Source organism: Pholcus phalangioides, unplaced genomic scaffold (assembly GCF_987345545.1).
Source record: "Pholcus phalangioides strain wild (caught in Gottingen) unplaced genomic scaffold, Ppha-v1.0 ptg000001l_1, whole genome shotgun sequence".
NCBI classification, from domain to species: domain Eukaryota; kingdom Metazoa; phylum Arthropoda; class Arachnida; order Araneae; family Pholcidae; genus Pholcus; species Pholcus phalangioides.
The window spans coordinates 28,690,754-28,708,720 of NW_028301594.1; the positions used below are offsets into that span (position 1 = coordinate 28,690,754).

Sequence of the window (17,967 nt, forward strand, 5' to 3'; positions counted from 1 at the left end):
ACCTTATTTTGATTTTATCAAAAAAAGGTATAATTTGGAATTTCTTTTTATGCAATGCAACACCCTTAATTTCATATTTCCACTAATATAGCAGCATATTCATTTTGAATGCGTGAGGGAAAAAATTGCTGGAAAAACTAAGTAATTTTTTCAGATTTGTTCAGTCCTGATTCTCTATATAAAAAATTTGTCCATTAAAGTATTCTGGTGTTAAATGGAGCTGTGTTGTTAGTTTGGCTGTATATGAAAGGATGAATTATTATAATTAAAACCCAGAGAAAGTATATGTAATAATTTTTAATACTACATCAGGTTATACACTTTCATCTGTGCTTTGCATTTTTTTAAAACACAGTATACAAATAATATTCATTGACATTTTCTTGAAATACATACATAAATAAATGGAAATGATATGCACACAAAATAATTTATACAACTCACACACAATATTGCACAATGTCAAAACGTTAGTAATAACCACTTGCTTCTTGTAAAAATTACCTTTAAAATCTTTAACATAATTTCAACTATTTGGTGCATTTTAATATTTGAAATAATGGTATTGTGCTTCAAAACAAAATTCGAAAATAATGATCTCACAATGTTTAAAATTAAAATATCAGCGAGGCATACAGTTCTACATTACTTCTACAATTCTACAGGAACGGGGTCACAGATACTTATGAATGTCAAAATAGACTTATTTTTCAGCTCTGAGAACAGCAATACTCAGTCGTGAGGTAAACGTGTGAATTCTAGTCACCATTATCATATTAAACATGCATTATCATGCAATTCAGATAATTAAAACCACGCTTCTCATGACAAAAAAGAAACAAATGGTTACATTTCACCACAATCACTCATACATCGTAAATATATCAACATACATCAGAGCATTTTTATTTACTATATATACATAAGACTGCGTCCAAATTATAAATTTATTGCTAATGGATACATATAAAGGGAAAACAATTTGCGAAACAATCTCACATGATCTTTTTATTAGCCTTAAATAACTATGAGATTGCTAATTGAACATATATCCCCAGAATTCGGATTCGCTTTCAGTCGTGAAAAGAAGTGTCTACCTAAAAAAATGGAATTATTTGGGAATTGTAGCATATAAATGGTTTTTTTAATTGTCATGGTGCTACATTTGTATACGAATACTCTCCTTCAAACTTCTAAGTTCAGATATTTAGAGTGTGTTCAGAAACGTGTCAGCTTGAGGCAGAATTTGTAGATCAATTTTGTCATTGATTTCATGGAAAAGTGATTCTCTACAGCTGTGATGCTTCAACAGATCTATTTAGGATAATGTAGAGAAATTTTAGTCACAGCCAAATGTGCAAACTGGTATAAGACAATTGATCAGAATAATTTCAGGTAATTTTGAAATCCTGGAGCATTTATTTTTGACATGCCCCAGTGATTTCATTCATTCTTATGAGTTGAATTACCTCAAGAACCTGTTGAGCGGGTTTCAAATGATTATAAAAATGTATCTATAATTCCTTAGACCTGTCTATTGAACGATTGGTGCGCCAACCAACTAATCAAGATGCGGCTCAGTAAGTTTTTTTTTTTCCAACAGATACAGTGTGATAAAATCTAATTATTAAAGCTATCAAAAATGATTGTAAAATACTGCGTAATATGTACAAGGAAATCTCTTCATTATGGACACTGTGAGACTGAAATTCTTTTAGGCTAATGGATAGTGTCCATTAATAAGTAGTGAAAATACATCTGAGAGACATATTTCACAGTATTCAAAAGTGAGGGAAATCCCACTGTGATGAGAGGTTTGTTTGAAAAATATCTAACCATAATTTTTCGTTCATAAACCAATGGAGCGAGAGAGGCATGGTTTGAGGGTGCACGTATATGTGGGCAATCCCAGTGCGCATGCTTGCATTTTTCCCTGCCTGTAGAAGCTGACAATCGCTGGCCAATGAGTGAGGAAGTGTAAATGAGGGCTATCACATTTCCATTCTTGACAAAATGGCAGGAGAAACTTGAACAACACTACTGCATTAAATTTTGTGTGAAGCTTGGTGAGAGTGGAAACAATCCACAAGATTTAACAGACTTTTAGAGAAATGTTCACACGATAAAGAAATGGTACAACTGCTTCAAAGATGGGCTCACATCAATGGAGAGTGAAACACGATCTGGTATGCCCTCAACATCCAAAAATGAGATTGTTATTGACCAAGTGAGGACTCTGGTGATGCAGGATCATCGAATCAGGATTAGAGAGCTTGTAGATGAGGCCAGCATTAGCATTCATTAGACTTACTCATTTTGATTGACGATTTGGTTTTCAGGTGATGCAATATCAAAGTCTTACTGGCTGCCTTCTTTGACTCCAGTGGTGTGGTTTATCACTAGTATGCACTGCGCAACACAACCATAGCCAAAGAGTACTACCAAGAGGTTCTGTATTGCAATTGGCAGCTCCATCACGCAGGGCTGCTTTAAGGGCATTGTGGGCCCCTGAGCCAAGCGATTTTCCTGAAGCTCTTTCTGGCAAATTCTCAAAAAATTCAACTACTTCTCATTTTTCTGAGGCCTTGGACTGTGCCCGGGTGAATTCATGTGTTAAGACAGCACTGCCATCACAATGCAGTAGTGTTGTTTGAGTTTTTCCTGCCATTTTGGCAAAAACGGAAATGCAACAGACACTCATTTCCACTTCCTCACTCATCTGTGGTCTGCCAGTGATTGGCAGCTTCTACAGGCAAGAAAAAAATTCAAGTTCATGCACTAGAATTTCTTACATATGTGCACCAAACCACACCTCCCTAGCTTCATTGGTTTATGCACAAAAAACTATAGTCAGATACTTTTGAACAAACTTTGTATATCTGGAATTGCATAGTTTTGTTTCCCAAATAGTTGACTAGAAATGTGTGCATCCAACAAATAATTTCTATTTTTTATTAATAAACTTTTTATAATTTGCGATTGAGTAAACATTGTATATAGAAATATCAAAAATAACAAATGAAAACAAATTTTGATACAAACAACTTTGGTGCTTTTGTTAGTAGTCTTTGTGCCGAAAAAAAGAAATCCTAACGAAACAGATCATTTTCATCACATATTTACAAAACTATTATTATTCAATCTATTTATTATCAAAAGTTAAAATTGCAAACTACATGATGAGCTACAGTACTTCAGAAAAATTAGATTCTAATCAAATTAAATTTCATTTCAAACTTAAAATTACTCCCAGTTCACTGAATGTGAAAATTTTTTTTAAAATAGAAGGGAGAACCTCTTTATACTCCATTGATCGTCATGTATCTGACAGACATGTGCACACTAAAAATGTGAGAATTGCTTTTCTTTATTTGACCTTCATGCTATCAGTTCCTCTAGTCATGATATATAGGAATGTGGTTTGAACCAAGTTCATTTCCAATGTAGCGCAAGAAAAATATCACAAATATTTCAGTGTGTCAGTGACCAATTTTGTCTGATTTTTCATCAGTGTCATTATTTGTTATGATAGATAGTTGATGCTTATCAACCAAACATATCAAAAAATAATTAGAGATTCAAACAATCCTCAAGATTCAGATTGCCACTTACAATATAGTATTTGACAATATTGACAACACATTTGAAAATTGAGAATAAAGATGCTGATGATAAGAACTATGGCACCATAATATCATGCAACACTCCAAATCTTACATGCAATAGATTATTTTTAAATTTACAACCCCCAAAAAGGCATTTTGAAGATCACTCCCTTCTGGAGACAGCTCCATAAAATACACTTAACAATAGCTAATATCAGTTTATGGTAATATCAGTGATTAAATTGGCATTTTAGTCACTAACCAATTAAGTCTTAGGAACATGGAAAGGTCTGAATGTACAGTGTAACAAATTCAAAAAACACACTTTGAGTGATAACAGAAAACAATGCAACCAACAGGGGGGTGGGGGGTGGGGAGAAGAAACAACATTAACTTAAAATAGGAAGAAAAGTATATTTACACACACACACACAATGAGTGAGACAAAAGATAAACATTTTGACTAGGATTGAGCTGTATGAATTGAAATTTCAAGCTAACAAAATAACAAGCAAACAAACCCGCAGCAATTAATGGTGGTGGTCTGAGGAAGCAGCGACTCATGCACATATGGACACGTGACTCCACAGAGTATTGACATTTTCTCCAACTCTAATTAAAAGTTTCTCAAACACTTCTTTCCAAATACAATCGGCAGTCAAAATTCAAATTATATGTATAATGACTGCTGTGAATAAATTGATAAAATGAATTACATCTCAAAAAACACATTCATCATTGATCAGTTTTGTGAATAGGAATGAGCAGCCCATTTTTTTAACATGTTTTATAATTAGTGATCAATGAGGTGAGTTAGGTTATTAAAAAATCATAAATGATGAAAATCACATCATTATTATTAAACTATACATTTTCAAAAATGATACTTTTTTGTTTATTTCAATAAATTATTTTTTTAAGCAGGCATCTTCATTAAATTGAATGTCATTTCATCACTTCACTAAGTGAAAATAATTTTCAATTTTAATCTGAGATATTGATGTAGATTTTTCTGTATATCAATCAGCAAATGAGCTAGATTTGTCTTCAGGAATCACAAAAAATGAAATATATCAATATGGGATTAATAAGAGACAAAAATCATGTTTTAATAAGCACTATCTAAGATGTTTTGAAAATTTACACCTGAGTTTTTCACGACATGATTAGGCATAGTAAAACAATTGACACATCTATTAAACAATAGCTAGGCTTTTATATTCTAGTTTAAATAACAGATGACTCCAGTCTAGCATTTACAAACATGCATACTAAAATAAAAAATGAGACATAAAAAGTCTTATTGAGAATGGTGACATTTGTTTTCTCTTTGAAAATGTCACACAGTTCATGACTTGGCTGCTCTGAAAGCTGAACAATTATTGTTTTTTTCAATGACATTTTTTTGAAAAAGGAAATTTTTTTAGATCCGACTCTTCTTGCGAGGAGGTTCAGTTTCACTGTCTTGACCATTCTTCCCAAAACTTGTATGAGAATTTGAATCCTCACTGAGTAGCCCATCATTGGTTGAGCTGCGATTCCCAAAACTGTCAATAGAATCTTCATCCTCAAGAGTTCGTGATCTACTGCTTTCACACTTGTCTTCTTTCTGATCATATGTTTTCTTGTCTTGCTTTTTCTCCTTATCAGAGTTCTTTGGGGAGTCATCATCTTCAGGAAGAGGTAGATTCGTTATAATTTCTGCGGACATCTCACTAGCTATGAAATGTGCCCATAGAGCAAGCTCTATTTTGTGTGGATCCCATTTCACGCTAGGATCTAAGTATACAGAAAGCAGTTTGAGAACAAATTTTAAAACATTTTATTAAGCATCATAATTATTTTAAAATGTTTCATTAAGAGAACACATGATAAAGCACATAAACATTCCAGAGAAATATTAGGAAAGTGTTAGAGATTTTTAAGAATTTCTGAGAACTATTTTACCCTAGAAAGTTTCTGTTTTTAAAGCAATAAGGAAAATAATAACTAAAATATTTTCTATATTGATTGGTATTTAATTTCTGCACATAATTTGGTGAGTAAAAAAAATATAAAAAACAGAAAACATTAACTGTTCCAGAGACATCTTGATTTAATTTATGCTTATTAGAGTTAATTATGATTCATTTGATTTTTTTTTCACATCATGATCATTTTATTCTTTTTTGTTAAAGAATGCAGCAAGATTTGAATAAACTGGAACAAAACACACCTTTATATATATATATATATATATACACATATATACATATATATATATATATATATATATATATATATAAAAAAAGGTGTGTTTTGTTCCAGTTTATTCAAATCTTGCTGCATTCTTTAACAAAAAAGAATAAAATGATCATGATCACATGATCAGAAACCCATCCACCCATTATGTGTCCAGGAAATTATATTATTTTCTTTAGTCTCAATAGATATTGAATATGTAGTATATACTTGTAGTAGATACTATAGCGCAGTATTACATATAGTATGTATCACATCTTCTACCATCAATAAGTATCCAATGATATTACAAAGGTTTCCTCAATGTGTTATAAGCAAACTTATGATTTTAATTATTATGGTGTGTGAATTTTGATTTACCTAATTTATTCAAATTTTCAGCTCTTTTCTGAAAAAATACAGTTGATAAAGAATTTTCCATTAGAAATATGTCTAATTTTTTATAATTTCTTATAAAAATGAGCTATCTTGAGTATTTATTGCAAACATAATTCATGACTGTCAATATTCCATCAATAACTGCATGTATTTAAAAAAAAAAGAAAGTCAAAAATCGAATCCTGAAAGCCAAGAATAATTTAATAGGGCTGTACCATTGGCTGCCAAAGTCCTGAGGAACTAGATTTTACATCTAATCCAGCTCGTTTGAGGTCGCACAGCAATGCCCTAGTTTTCCCTGTGTTGTTATGGCTCACATTATGAACAATTTTTGTGGGAAACCCATCCACCCATTATGTGTCCAGGAAATTATATTATTTTCTTTAGTCTCAATAGATATTGAATATGTAGTATATACTTGTAGTAGATACTATAGCGCAGTATTACATATAGTATGTATCACATCTTCTACCATCAATAAGTATCCAATGATATTACAAAGGTTTCCTCAATGTGTTATAAGCAAACTTATGATTTTAATTATTATGGTGTGTGAATTTTGATTTACCTAATTTATTCAAATTTTCAGCTCTTTTCTGCAATTCCAGGGAGTAATTCAAGTATTCTGCAATAGTGTAATCTGCTGTCTCAACACCTGGTGTATTCAACATGCATTCATCAGCCATGTAAGGTGCATACTGTGGATAACCTGCTGCTAGTATAGCTAAAAGTAAAAAAGAAGAAAAAAATTCCTTGAAAATACAAATTTAGATTTATTGAAACTTTATAAATAATGTGAAAAAAAGATTAAAAATTTTTTTTTTATTCCTTAATTTTTTTTTTTTTGTTCATGGTTGGTTGTGTCATAAAGCTGCAGCATGACTACCAGCTGCAACTATTTTAAACTAAGTGATAAGCAATGGATAATAACCATAATAAAAGATTAAAAAAAGTCTGATAGTCATTTGATAGTGCTCCCATACATTTGTAATGGTTAGTGCACAACCCACCAGAGCTTTTAGTTAAATTGGCATCTTCTATTTTATTTTTAGCATAGGCGCAAAACTGAAAAATGACCTCTGCACAACTATCCAGCTGAAAAAAAGGTTTATTTTGTTTGTTTTTTTACAAAAAAAAAAATCATAATTTTGAGTTCCTATTCTTCTTCTTTAAAAAAAGCAATAAAGAAATTTTATAAATGAGATTTAATAATAAAATAATGAAAATAAAAAAATTAAATAATAAAAATTTACAGTTTATTATAGTTTATTTAGTTAATTATTTAGTTAATTATAGTTTATTTATTACAGTTTTATTATAAAACAAAAATAAAAGCATCACTATTTTTCATTATTTACAGGAATTTTTTAGCAATACTGATGATGCTCATTTCAATTATTGTCACTATTTTCTTATAGCATGACCTGGGCCAGCTGGTTAAATAAACTGACCAATTAAAATTTGGTGCTTAGACTTGAAATCATATAAAATTACTTTTAAAAAAGAACTAAACAGACAATAAAATCTCATTGCTATGGTCCAGCCCCATTGGGTATATGCTAAAATTGCCTGACGGCGATAGAGCATGGATCATGTTTGGTTTGAAAGAAAGATAAAATCTCATTGTGTTAATAACACTACACGAACAAACCAGCAGTTGACTGAGAAAGGGATAACCCTCACGTGAAACAGTGTTGCCATTCTCTTGCAGCTTTACCAATGCAAAAATACATGAAAAATATTGATAGGAGGCTGGTAATATAAAAAAAAAATGGGGAGAAAGGAGTCTGGATTTAAGGAATTTTGCAGCCAAACCAAGTGCACTAGTATGTAAAGGTGAGGATATAAAAAGTTTTGACTCAGGTCGAATTTAATGGATTAATGCAGCAGTCAGCAAGTGGTACTTACATTTGTATTATCAGATTTTTGAAGCTTTTTTTTTTTTTGAAGGTTTAGAAGTGCTTTGTGACTGCTTGAGCCATGAACACCACAGAGAAAGACTGAACGAACAAAAAAGCACGAAAATACCAATTATCAACTTTTTGGATTTAACACGTTTTGCAACTGGGTAACTCATTTATGAATTTAATGCTACTTATAGAACAACAAGTGAAAATTTCAATTCAATATTTTCAGTGTTTTACAGTTATAGACTGAAGTTGGTAATGTGTGAAATAGAAAATTAGAAATATATCAGCTTGCAGGAGTAATTCGTAACTGAAGCAAATTAAAAAGCAAAAGAATGTATACCTGAAGCAGTTGCAGGTCCAACACCTTTCAGACAAGTAAGAGCTCCAACTGCACTGGAAAGGTTAGGAAGCCTTTGAAAAGCTTTCTTGCTAGTTGTAGCTACAGATTTTTCGGTATTGATACGTACCAAGTCTATGAGATTAGGCCGAAACTTCCCTCGCTAGAATGAAAGGAAGTTAAACCTCATCATACAACCAATTTATATATATATATATTTAAAATGTGTACAGAGCAAATATTTTGCATTGCATTTGAGGAATACAACAAGGAACCAACAATTAGTTTAATAAATAAATTCAGTAAAAAAAAATATCATTATAAAGTTTATGTATTCAGTTATCATTGAGTGTTATTAAAAAAATTTCACCATGTTTTGGGGAAAAAATCAGACTGTTTTGAATATTTTACAATTGTTATACATTTATTAAATAAATATTTTATGTCCCAAAAAAGTTTTTTTTTTACCATAAGTTTCCATCTAGTGATTTGCAGCAACTCATCATGAGTAATATATGGTTCTTTCCTTGATAAGATCAGTTTAGGTAATTGTTCTTGATACCTGGTAAAATGAGGAATCAATTGATACATTAATAAAACTGAAGTTTTTAATAAATAAAAAACAAAAAGAACATAATATAGTCGAGGCTCGTTTTAATGTCCCCCCATCGTTCCACAGAAAACGGATGTTATATTGGGAGGTCATCGTATCAAAGGAAAACATATAGCACAGTCATTATAAGAAAACATTTGGGACTTTTCCTACAGGTTGTTGAAATGGAATGGTCGCTATAATGTGGGGATTGTTATATTGAGTGTCAGCAGCCGCCACTTCCAACAACTCTTGTAAAATCAAATAAATCTTTTTGTATTTATTATTGTACTTTTTGTCGTTCCAGCATGAATGACAATATTGTATGATCACATTGCATGTATGATCTCACTGCAATACATGCCAAAAAAAGAGAAACATTATAGAATGTATTTTTGAGATGCATTAAAATACAGGAAGGAAACTTTCATTTGAATGGAAGAAAAGACAGAGATTTATAATTTAAATTTGTATCTGTTCTGTACACACACTAATAAAAGCAAATTTCAATGAGTCAATGTTTCAAATTTGATTAATTTAGATTTTAAGTCAAAAGATTTAAATTGTTGGCCTCATTGATGTATGAAGCATATAAAGATGGTAAAAAACCACACAAAAATAAAAATTCTTTATCATTGACTTTGAATGTGGGGGGGGGGGTGCACAGCAGTAGTAGGTAGGGCCTCCAAAAAATGGTTCGGGAATCCATGATGTTCTTAAGTCAGCCACCTTGTTGGGCAATTTGCCTGTTGTGGCGTTGTATTTGTATATGTTATTATAAGTCTCAGCATATAAGAAAAATCTTGTAGCATTTTTTAAGTATCAAATCACATTTCAAATGGTAAGTAAAGAAAAGAGCATTGATATTTTCTTTGAACACACGTAGAAAAGCTGCATTTGGTTTGATTCAATGTGAAAATTTGAGTGAATAGCAATTCCATTTATATCAAATAAATATGTAAAAAATTATGTCTTTTTCTTTTTTATGAAAGGTTTTTTTTTCTATTCAATCTCAAAATTCATGAAACCAACTATTTTTGCAGGTGCAGCATTAAACAAGGACCAACAAAAATAAAACTGTTTTCAGTTGCCTTTCTTGATCATTTGAAAAGTCCAACCCAAAACCCAAAGACCACACGTTTGAACATCATAAAAAAAAAAAAAAAATCATAGAAAAGGACCCCCCCACCCACCCCACAGACATCCTTGACTAGAGGCATACACAGAGAGCGGCACAGCAGGCTAGTGCCAGCTCCCTGATGAAAATTAAAAATATTTGTAAATGTCTTTGTAAAATGATTGAAACATCATGGGGGGGGGGGGGGATACATTTGTATGCTATCTTAATCAATTTCTGTCAATTCAAAATGCTTTTTGAAGATTTTTAACTGAGAATTCTCTGGAAGATATTCATTGTGACCCTATCATATTCCGTGTGCACCCTCCAAAGGTCAAGCCTGTGCGGGCATTAAGATTTGCTAAAAAAAATTGTGGTAAATAACATTTTTATCAATATTAAATAAATTTTTTTCCACTTTTGTTCAAAATAGCTTTTTTTTCCTATTCTGAGAGAAGAAGACTTCTTTTTCTCAAAGAGGGATCAAAATACATCAAACATTCATTTTGAATTCAACTGCTAACAAAGTCACAGCTTATAAAATTCTATCATTGATGCCTCACATGAAAAGTGTGTGCTTCACACATTATCAACAAACATCCATGCATACAGACATGGACCTTCCCCCAGGCCGAAGAAAAAAACTGTTTTTCCCTTAAGCTTCTATCAATCATTTGGGAAGCCTAATTTAAAACTCCATAAGAGACCATACATTTAAGACACCACCTAAAAGACCATAGCATACGTTTGAACAACTTAAAAGAACAGAAAAATTGAATTATAGAAAAGACCCCACTTCCCCCCCCCCCAATCTTGACAGGGGGTCTCCCAAGCTTTGTTCAAAAGTTTTGAGTACAAATAACATTTCCATCAGTAATGAATGAAATTGTTTTTACTAGTTCAAAATAGTTTTTTTTCTCTATTCTAGGAGAAAAGCCATTCCTTTTCTCAAAGGTATTAAAATACATTTTGCTAATAAAGCCACAGCTTAAAATTCCATCAATTCATAGATGCCTCACAGCTATGGGCTTGCTCCTCATAAGTTCAGGCCCTGGGAAAACATGAATTTTTTTTTGGGGGGGGGGGGGGCTTTATGTGGTATTCTTTGAGGCAAAGACGGAGGGGAGGGGGGGCGACACATGGGCTATGCCTAACATACAAAAGGCAGCTAATTTTTGGACCTGGGCACATGCCCCATTTGCTCGTGCTAGAACCAAGCTTTTGTCCTCATGAAAAGTACATGTCTCACACATTCATACAGTCAGAGACCCCGCCCCTTTACCAGGGTTTTTTTATGGACTCCACAAGCCACGACCTTGCATTTATTTATTTTTTAGTAAATACACAGAGCTTGTTCTTTTAGGCTGGACCCATATCTTTAATTTTCTTGTGGGGGAACCATGCACAGAGGAGGAGCATGGCTTTGCACTCCATATCATGGAGCCGCAAAAAAAAAAAAAAAAAAATCGACATCGCCCCAAAATGATTAATGTCTATCCTGCAAGCATGCGAACTGGAGAAAATTTTATTTTTCATAAAGTTATAATTTTTCATTTAAGTACTAATAAATAAACAAACTCATCAACTTCAAGCGATGATTATATGCCTGAGATCCGCGTATTATTACCCAAGACCGCCCGGATCCCTCCCTACACGCTGCAATTTAAATGTCCCTTACACGGTTTAGGGGAAATGACCGGCGGATATGTCTTTTCCCTTGAGCCATTCCCAACTCGTGAATTACTGGCGAATGGCATTAGTGATGGATGAATCTCAAAACGAATCAATATTAAAGGAAAAAGAGAAACGTGATAAGAGAAATAATTCCCTTCTTTCCTTCCATCCCCTTTAGAAAAGAAGAGACTTCACCAGCCAATCAATGGTACGGGGAAGAAGAAGAAAAAAAGACAATTATATTATTGTTACCAGTTGTCCATGCGGATTAATTCATCCGGTCCACCTTTCTTGGTGCGTTTCGACGCTTTGACCTTTAAAACGGCTTTATAATGAGTATACATATACGACCACTGTGCCGGAGTCGCTTTGGTAAAAAATGCTAACGTCGAATCCCTGTGACTCGCCATTGCTCCATCCAGAGGATCTCTCTTCTTCTCCTTTATCCGCGCACATGTATGATGATGTGCGTGTGATGAGAGGCGCCCTCGAACCGAAGCTGAGTTGGAGGAACTAATCGATATCGAGGTGCAACACACCGATGGCAAGGCATAGGCGGAAAACGTCTATTACTTGTCTATTTTTTTACTGTGTGCTATAGAAGAATTACTATGTACAAAATAATAATGAATAAGAAAATTTACTGGAGATATCATTAATTCATTTGCTGAAGAAGAAAGGCTTTCGTAAAGAACGAAGCGAAGAAAAGCGTATGCACGAAAATTACGATGTCGTACAGACGCTTTTATTTTCTACATTACATAAATTGCATTACATATATGAGATCTAACTGTTAGCGGCATCTTAATGGGGGAAAGGGGCGGGTCCTGTAGGCTTAGATCTTTAGGGGGTCTCGGAAAAAGAATTTTCACGGTGTCCCTCTGAAGTGAAAAAAAGATTACACTTTTGACAAAACAAATTGTACGTTACCCAAAAATAGGCCTTAATAAAAATAATGAAATTTCACTTAATAAAAAATTCACTTATGAATATTTCTTCAAAATTCTATCACTCTTTCATAATTGGATGCTTATTATAAAATTCCTTCAGGTTCCCCCGTAAAGCAGCTTGATACAATTATAGGCTCCTCCGGGCAAAATGATGTTCCGAGGCCCCAGAATTTCCTACTTGAAGCCCCTATCAATTCCTATGCTTACTCCAGAAAATCATACTATAGAACTTCATTTGCATGAGGCCCAAGGGCGTCGGAAGTGTTTCGAACCTGTGGGTGCCCGTCTTGAGATTGATGTAGGAAATTTCGATTTTTGGAATGAATTCTGTGGGTGCTCTCGAACCCGTTCTACAAACTTCCGTGGGTGCTTGAGCACCCACAGCACCCCCGGTTCCGACGACACTGATGAGACCACTGGGCACATGACTCCTACAAAGCGCTAGACGTGGGGCCCCCGGGTTATTCTTTTTTTTTCCCGCTATAAGTTCACTTTAGAGGGACCCAGCTGCACGATGTGGGGGCCATGCCTAGGTAAGCCCATGATTCAAGACGACTATGCTGCGGCGCAGAGAGTCGAATCAGGGCTGCAACTAGGGGGGAGCAGGCGGGTCTCGTGTCCCGGGCGCTGGACCTGAGGGGGCGCAAATTTCATTCTAAAACATATTCAAATATCATTCTTCAACATATTACAAGGGGGCATCAAAATGCGCACTTGCCCCGGGTGACCAAGCATCTAGTTGCGGCCCTGAGTCGAATCCCTATACCGTTGAAAACTCTAATTGATTCCGAATTTTCATTGATGCTAAAATACTTCTTTCATTAACTCTGAAAAATACTTCTTTCATTAATTCTGAAAAAAAAAAAACTTCTTTCTCATTAATTCCAAAATTATTTCTATTATTGAATTTTTATTCATTTCTTTTTCGTATACCTATACTTTGGTTTTAACATCCCTCAACATTTCTGTACACTCTAAAATGGACGTCTTTTTAGATCTCTCTCTCTCTCTCCCCAATCCTTTTCAAATATATATATATATATATATATATATTGGAGCTTAATTAGGCGATGAAAAATGGCATGAAAAAATTCAGAAATCTTGGCTCCTGAATTCGTTAAGACGTCTATGTGTTCACGGATTCATTCATTGCCGCCTATACGCATAAGGTGGGTCAACTCTCTTCAAGTTGATATATATATTTTTTGACTTAGCGTTTTTTTGTTTTTGTTTTTTTTGAGTAATCTTCTTTCAATTCTTCATCACTTGAAGCCGTTCTTATGTTTATATATAGCACATTATTAATAAACTCCCTTCACGTACAGGTTTTTGGCAAAACATTTTGACAATGTGCAACTGAACTAGCAGAGATAAATCTCAAAAACTAGAATTATTGTTACCGCACATAGAAATGACGGGGGGAAAATGAGAGGAGCAAGTTTTAAATTTTTTCTTACTCTTCCAGCCACCCTTTCCCTAGGTATGTAACATGTACTATATTTTTTGATGGTAAAGGAAAAGATAAAAAAGGGCATTTTTTATTTAACAGTGTTACCAAAGAAGAGTCTTGAAAGAAGAGCCAGGGAACTCGAATGTATTTCATGCATCTACAAAGATATGAGACACCTCGCCCCTGTACTTTAAGGGGTTAATAAGTAAATTGCCAAAGATACGTCTTCTCGTGAAGGCTTCGTTGAAAATGTGTTATAAATTTGTTAAGTTATAAAGCAAAAATCGCATATTTGACATTTAAACTGCAAATTTAAATTAGCAATTTTCCATGTCTATCCACATTTTTACGAGCACTCTAAATGTGAAATGCTGGAGCCCTTCATCTCGAAACGGTGATCCTGCTTTTATTGTTTCTCCTAAGACGTTTCTCCATTCAAAAACTCATCAAAGTGTTCAATTAGGAAATATTGGGGGATTAATTAGGAAATATTAGGCGTGAATTCCGTCATAAGCGGGATTCACGATGTACAGTGAATCCCGCTTATGACATTTTTCAAAAAATCGGCATGAAAGAAAAAATCGAAAGCGCGAAAACACTTTGAATAGGAAATCCTGATGTAGTGAAAGATGGGGCCACGAAAATGACTCGTAAAAGTGGGAAAATGTTCTAAGGAGTAATGCAATAACTGTAACTACAGTTATTTTTGAAAACCGAAACTATTATATTTTTATGAATATTGCGTAAAAATGTATGTAATTAATGATTAAAAATGATTTTTTTTAATGTTGAAAAAAAGAAGTTCATTCGTGGGGGGGGGGGGGGAAAGGAAACGTGCTTTAAAGTGCTTTTGTAAATATCATTAATAAATAAAGCAGTTATTTGTAACTCGTGTGACCGTATGATCCGCATCTTACCGTACATACCCGTATTTTAACCCGAGTCGTCATTTTGGTCATCTCGACACTTTTTGTCCTATTTTTTCCCTATATTTTCTCAGAAAGCTTATTCGAAATTGTAGAACGTAGGATGATTTTCGCAACTTATGACATGAATACAGCCGGATCCATGATGTCGGAAAAAACAGCGAAAGCATTCGTTATGTATGAAATTCGTCGCGTCCGTACCGGCTTCATAACATAAGCGGAAATAGATTTGAAGGTCTTTGGGGGGGGGGGGAGAGGGAGGGAAAGGAAATAACGATGATGTCAGTACATATATACACACACATACATTCTAGAAAATCAGACACAACACTATACAGGGAACGAAGTATAAGCCCTAAGTCAGCCTTTATCTCATCGCCCGTTCATCATAGAGGTAATATAGTTTTATCTTGAAAAATGCTCAAAAACGCATCCAAAACCAGTTTCGAGAGTAACAGTAATACAGTGTGTCATAAAATAGAAAATCTAAATTTTAAAACGGCTTTCCTGCCCTCTAACTTCCAATTAGAAAGTTGGTGCCTTGTCTCTCCTGAGAGGCCAATAGAAAGAATTTCGTGTTTTCTAGTGCAGTATTCGATTAGATTTTTGAATCGGAAAATCGGAGAGAGAAGTTAGGAAAGAACATAAACTAAAGGACCAGGCTTTTTTCTCTCACTTTTACGCTGTTCTTTCCCAACTTTTCCTCTTTTTCGATTTCAAATATCTCAGTGAATATTGCACTAGGAAACATATAATTATTTTTGTTGGCCTCTTGACAGACAATGTATAACAGTTTTCTAAATGGAAGTGAGAGAGGCAAGGCCGGAACTAGTGGGGCGCAACTGCCTCGGGGTGGTAAAATTTAGGAGACAACAACACCGTTAGAAAGTCATCTAATTTTAAAGGGGGCGGCAAAATCACACAAATATTCAGTTACAACGGCTTTTACCCAAGGCCGTCATGTAAACTTTTCCCGGGGGGGGGGGCAAAGCACATGTACTCAATGTGTATATATATATATATATATACACCATTTTTAGTGTGTTTTCAGCCCCCCCCCCCTAAATGACGGGCCTGCTCTTACCCCACCATTGCCACAGTGGTGGTCGACTGAAGTTGGTTTTCTGTGCTTCCTAACTTCGAGGTGTGAATGCGAGCTGATCTCACCTTTATACAGTCTCACCGCAGAGAGCAACAGACCTACAAGCAGGTACAAATGTAATTACACTTCACTCACTTCAATTCTGAAATATAGATGGCAGCACACTGAAAAATCAGACACAACACTAGATACGCACTCAGACGGTTAGGTACGTACACACACTTACACTTCCGGCACAACTCACTGGTAGTAAATTGCCCATAGATGACTATAGACCTGAGTTGTGCTCGGTTTGAAAGAAAAGAATGTTACGGCCCTGGGTAAGAGGACAGGGGATCGTAAAAAAATTTAGATTTGCTATCACATAGTATTTTCACTCTCGAAATTGATACAGATCTGTATCAATTAGGCATCACTCGAGTGATTCCTAAACACATTTTGACCATTTTTTAAATGAGAACCATACTTTTTCGACGAACGGTCAAGGCCGTCTCAAGAGCATCATGGGCCCCCGGGCCAAGTGATCTTTTTGAGGCAAATTCTCGGAGATTCGGAAATTTCAACCAGATCTAGTTTTTGTGAGGCCCCTTTTCTCTTTAGGCCTTCGGGCCGTGCCCGGGTATGCCCATGCCTTACGACGGCACTGCGAACGGTTGATATAAGAGACAAAACCCGAATTAGGACTTACAAGATATCCTATAATATTAGATCACCCGCACACATCGTTGATGATGGGGGGAGAGGGCACCTTCTCCCGTATTTCCACCCATGCCAAATAGTCATAATTAGAAGACACAATAAATCAAAGGCAACGAGGCCAAAAAAGGGATAACAAATAAATTGAAGGGATACGAATTTATCGGATAATTTAAAATATTTTATTATGGAAGCCGAAACAGATTTCGAATAATTTTGAGGCCCGGTTTAACTCAAGTGTGTAGGCCTTCAAAGTTTATGGAAATCTTTCTTGCCCAAGAAAGCATGTGACACACCTATCGTTCAAAATGATGTTTGGTTAGTCACACCCATGAGTATAACCACAGGTCAAGGTTCGAATTCCGGTTCGGGTATGGATGTCTTCTAACCTAACACACAAATTACCAGGGCCGAGTGATATTTCTGAGGTCCTACCTGGCAAATTCTTAAAAATTTCAACCTAGTCTTATTTTTTGAGGCCCTTTTTCTCTTCAAGTCCCCTGGGCCGTGCCCGGGTGGGCCCATGCCTTAAGACGGCACTGCAAATTCCCTGGGCGGATCGTGCTGATCCCTTGAGAAAACGTGAAGATCATGTTATTTACATTCTTAATATAATATAATGAAAAAAAAAAAAAATTCACGTCACTAAATTATGGAGCCTTGCACCAGTTTCTTTTCGCTCAGTTCTTGAATATTAATTTAACGTCTAAACATTGAATCTTTGGTGCCACCCATCGACAGACCGGATAACATCATCGCGAGAATGAAACCGATTATAGAATAGCTGATGTCAGGGTCGCAACTAGGGAAGAGCAGGCGGGTGGGGGCAGAAGAAGGCGCCGAATTCACCCTTTACGCCGGGTTTTCCTAGGAGCAGGTTACCTGCAACGTGTACAGCGGGAAAACGCTGATTGGTTAAAAAACGTGAATTTCAGGTTTTTAACCAATCAGCGATTTCACGCTGAGCGCACCGTAGAAAACCTTTTCCT

At 34.9% G+C, this 17,967-nt stretch overlaps 1 protein-coding gene across 1 annotated transcript; it reads right to left on the reverse strand.

Annotated features, from left to right (window-relative positions):
- Positions 1-282: 282 nt before the first annotated feature.
- LOC149090279 (uncharacterized) lies at positions 283-12,316 on the reverse strand. The gene is made up of 5 exons (XM_089233785.1): positions 12,107-12,316; positions 8,940-9,033; positions 8,475-8,634; positions 6,793-6,948; positions 283-5,384 (listed from the first exon to the last, which is right to left on the reverse strand). Exons 1-5 carry the CDS (start codon positions 12,262-12,264, stop codon positions 5,029-5,031), a joined length of 924 nt encoding a protein of 307 aa, XP_089089911.1. The 5' UTR covers positions 12,265-12,316; the 3' UTR covers positions 283-5,028.
- Between the last annotated feature and the right edge of the window lie 5,651 nt (positions 12,317-17,967).